We start from the raw sequence: 3,008 nt of genomic DNA, 5'->3' as shown, positions 1-3,008 counted from the left end.
CCCTGGGGCCCTGAGAATGTGGGGCACGAGCTCCTCTCACTGCTGTCCCCTCCAGGTGGGCTATGACCCGCACCCCCACATGCGCATCCCAGGGCTGGCAGCTGGCATCCAAGTGGGGACATCAGGGAAACCGTGAGTGTGCCTGTGCTGGGGGGGGGCGGTTGAGGGTCTCACAGGACTTGACCCAGAAGTGAGAGAGCACTGCCTGGGCCAGAACATCCCCTCAGAGCACCCATGGGCTGCCGCAGCCTGGCCGGGCTCCACCAGTGCTGCTCTGCTTATGGCTCCTGCCCCAAACCATGCTGCTGTGTGGGTCATGCTGTGTCTGCTCTCCGCATGGGATCCTTGGGGGTTCTCACTGCTCTGTCCCCTTCCAGTGCCTACTCGTTCCACGTCAGCGCCGACGGGCAGATGCAGCCGGTGCCTTTCCCACCCGATGCCCTGATCGGCTCCGGCCTCCCCCCCCAAGCGCGGCCGCGCCCCATCTTCCCCCCCCGCTGCCCTGTTCGGCTCCGGCATCCCCCGCCACGCGCGGCAGCTCCACACCCTGAGCCACGGCGAGGTGGTCTGCGCCGTCACCATCAGCAACTCCACACGACACGTCTACACTGGGGGCAAGGGCTGTGTGAAGGTGTGGGACGTGGGGCAGCCGGGCACCAAGACGGCCGTGGCTCAGCTGGACTGCTTGGTAAGGAGGAGGAACTGAAAGGCAATTTGTGGGGGCTGGAGAGGGGAATGTGCCCCTGTTACAATGGAGGGCAACAGAGGGTCCTTTCACGCCTGTGATAAGGAGATCTATCTCCCACAACTCCCTGCACTGATAAGCTCCTCCTTCCCTCAACTGTTCCCTGTAATCAATTCAGAACCGCGACAACTACATCCGCTCCTGCAAGCTGCTGCCCGACGGCCGCAGCCTGATTGTGGGGGGGGAGGCCAGCACCCTCTCCATCTGGGACCTGGCAGCCCCCACGCCCCGCATCAAGGCCGAGCTCACCTCCTCTGCCCCTGCCTGCTATGCCCTGGCCATCAGCCCCGATGCCAAAGTTTGCTTCTCCTGCTGCAGTGATGGCAACATCGTGGTGTGGGACCTGCAGAACCAGACCTTGGTCAGGTGATTGTGGGCAGGGCTGCTTGGGCCAGGGCTCACACTGCCCCCTCCAGGGCATCGCCACCCCTCCATGGTCTCACTCTGGCCAGGGAACAGTCCCTGTCCTGGCAACAGGGATCTTCGAGAGCTCTTAACACCTGTCCCCTTGCCCTCTCCATCCGCTCTTTCCCAGGCAGTTTCAAGGACACACGGATGGTGCCAGCTGCATTGACATCTCCAATGATGGCACCAAGCTGTGGACAGGGGGGCTGGACAACACGGTGCGGTGCTGGGACCTGCGGGAGGGGCGTCAGCTGCAGCAGCATGACTTCAGCTCCCAGGTAGGGGCTGGAGCATAGCAGGGCCAGCTGGGGCCTGCTGGGCCACTGCTTGACCCTGTTTGTCCCCTAGATCTTCTCCCTGGGGTACTGCCCAACAGGAGAGTGGCTGGCAGTGGGCATGGAGAGCAGCAACGTGGAGATCCTGCATGTCACCAAGCCAGACAAGTACCAGCTGCACCTCCACGAGAGCTGCGTCCTCTCCCTCAAGTTTGCCTCCTGTGGTAGGGACCAGCCCTGCATGTGCTTGGGCTGCGTCCAGCCCAGGCAGGTCCTTTTGGTTCCCCCATGCTCAGCCCCCTGAGCCGAGTCCTTGGATGTTGATGTAGTTTGTCTCTTGCCCCAGGGAAGTGGTTTGTGAGCACGGGGAAGGACAAGCTGCTGAACGCCTGGCGGACACCCTATGGAGCCAGCATCTTCCAGGTGTGGGGTTGGAGGAGGTGTTCCCATAACCTATGGCTGAAGTTGCCTGGAGTTGGGACTGCCCAGTGCAACCCAGCTGTATCTTGGTAATGATGAGCCCTCTAAATAAAATTGCCCATGCAGTCTCCCCAGGCACATCTTAAGGCCACAGGTTCCAAGGGGTGGGAATGAGACCTTGCTCTGGGGTCACTTCTTTTTCTTACCCCCTGCCCTCCTCTCTCCAGTCAAAGGAAACCTCCTCTGTCCTCAGCTGTGATGTCTCCACGGATGACCAGTTCATCGTCACTGGCTCAGGGGACAAGAAAGCTACAGTTTATGAAGTCATTTACTGAGTGCAAGAGTTGCCAACTGCAGGGAGGCCCCACGCCACATGGACAGGAGCACATCCACGTGGACCAACGGGTGGACTCCACCTGCCCTGCTGCTCACTTCCCAAGGAGCGTGCAGACCATCGCCGAGGAGCATGGCGAGGGGCTGAGTTGGCCCTGGGCCCGGGCCAGGCCCCATGCTGGGCTGGGAGGTGGCAGATGCTGTTTGCCATGAACTTCCTGGGGATTTTCTCCTTGTTTTGTTCTTTTTTTGTTGGTTTGTTTCTAATTCTGGACTGGGGGAGTCGGGTGGGAGGGCCTGGTGTTGTTAGGGTCTTTTGGTTGATTGATTGTGGGATTTTTTTTGTACAAGTTTTTTTTTTTGTTTGTTTGTTTTTTTCTTTAAAACTACTTGCTGTGATTATTTTTTTTTTTCTGTTGTTCAGGCTCTGGGCCAGGCTGGGGAGGATGGGCTGTGTCCTTATCTCCCTTTCTGCTTCCTGGGGTTTATTTAATAATAAAAAGAAACAAGACCAGCTGCACTTTTGTTCCTTTTATTACTAAGGGATTGAAAACACAGTTAAATACAGTTCTTTTCTGATAATTGATAGGTGTTTCTGCAACAGAAACTAGGTGCCATTAAATCAGTAGCAGCTCTTCAGGAGCAACATTGTCTCAGTTGCTCATAGCCTCACCCTGGCTCCATCCTGATGGACACACAGGCCCTCAGGATGCCCAGACCAGCCCCTGCCCAGCTTGAGGGGACACCTGGCCCGGGCCTTGGTTTGGTGGCTGAAAGGAGGAGGAGGGGGAGAGGAGTCAGCAGCCCCTGCAGCTTTGGGCAAGGCCCAT

The 3,008-nt window shown here is 58.3% G+C and overlaps 1 protein-coding gene across 1 annotated transcript in view; it reads left to right on the top strand.

Annotated features, from left to right (window-relative positions):
- LOC104392429 (transducin-like enhancer protein 1) overlaps positions 1-2,180 on the top strand; it is a 9,457-nt gene extending 7,277 nt beyond the window's left edge. The window contains exons 13-20 of the mRNA XM_010001829.1: positions 27-132; positions 378-445; positions 507-688; positions 864-1,111; positions 1,281-1,428; positions 1,499-1,649; positions 1,772-1,848; positions 2,073-2,180. Of these exons, the coding sequence (XP_010000131.1) occupies positions 27-132; positions 378-445; positions 507-688; positions 864-1,111; positions 1,281-1,428; positions 1,499-1,649; positions 1,772-1,848; positions 2,073-2,180 (1,088 nt within the window). The remainder of the gene's footprint in view (positions 1-26; positions 133-377; positions 446-506; positions 689-863; positions 1,112-1,280; positions 1,429-1,498; positions 1,650-1,771; positions 1,849-2,072) is intronic.
- The last annotated feature ends 828 nt before the right edge of the window (positions 2,181-3,008 follow it).

The sequence above is a fragment of the Chaetura pelagica genome, unplaced genomic scaffold, assembly GCF_000747805.2.
Source record: "Chaetura pelagica isolate M959 unplaced genomic scaffold, ChaPel_1.0 scaffold1407, whole genome shotgun sequence".
Taxonomy (NCBI): Eukaryota; Metazoa; Chordata; class Aves; order Apodiformes; family Apodidae; genus Chaetura; species Chaetura pelagica.
The sequence above is the reverse complement of the archived record's forward strand: the minus strand, read 5'-3'. Positions and strand labels throughout refer to the sequence as shown.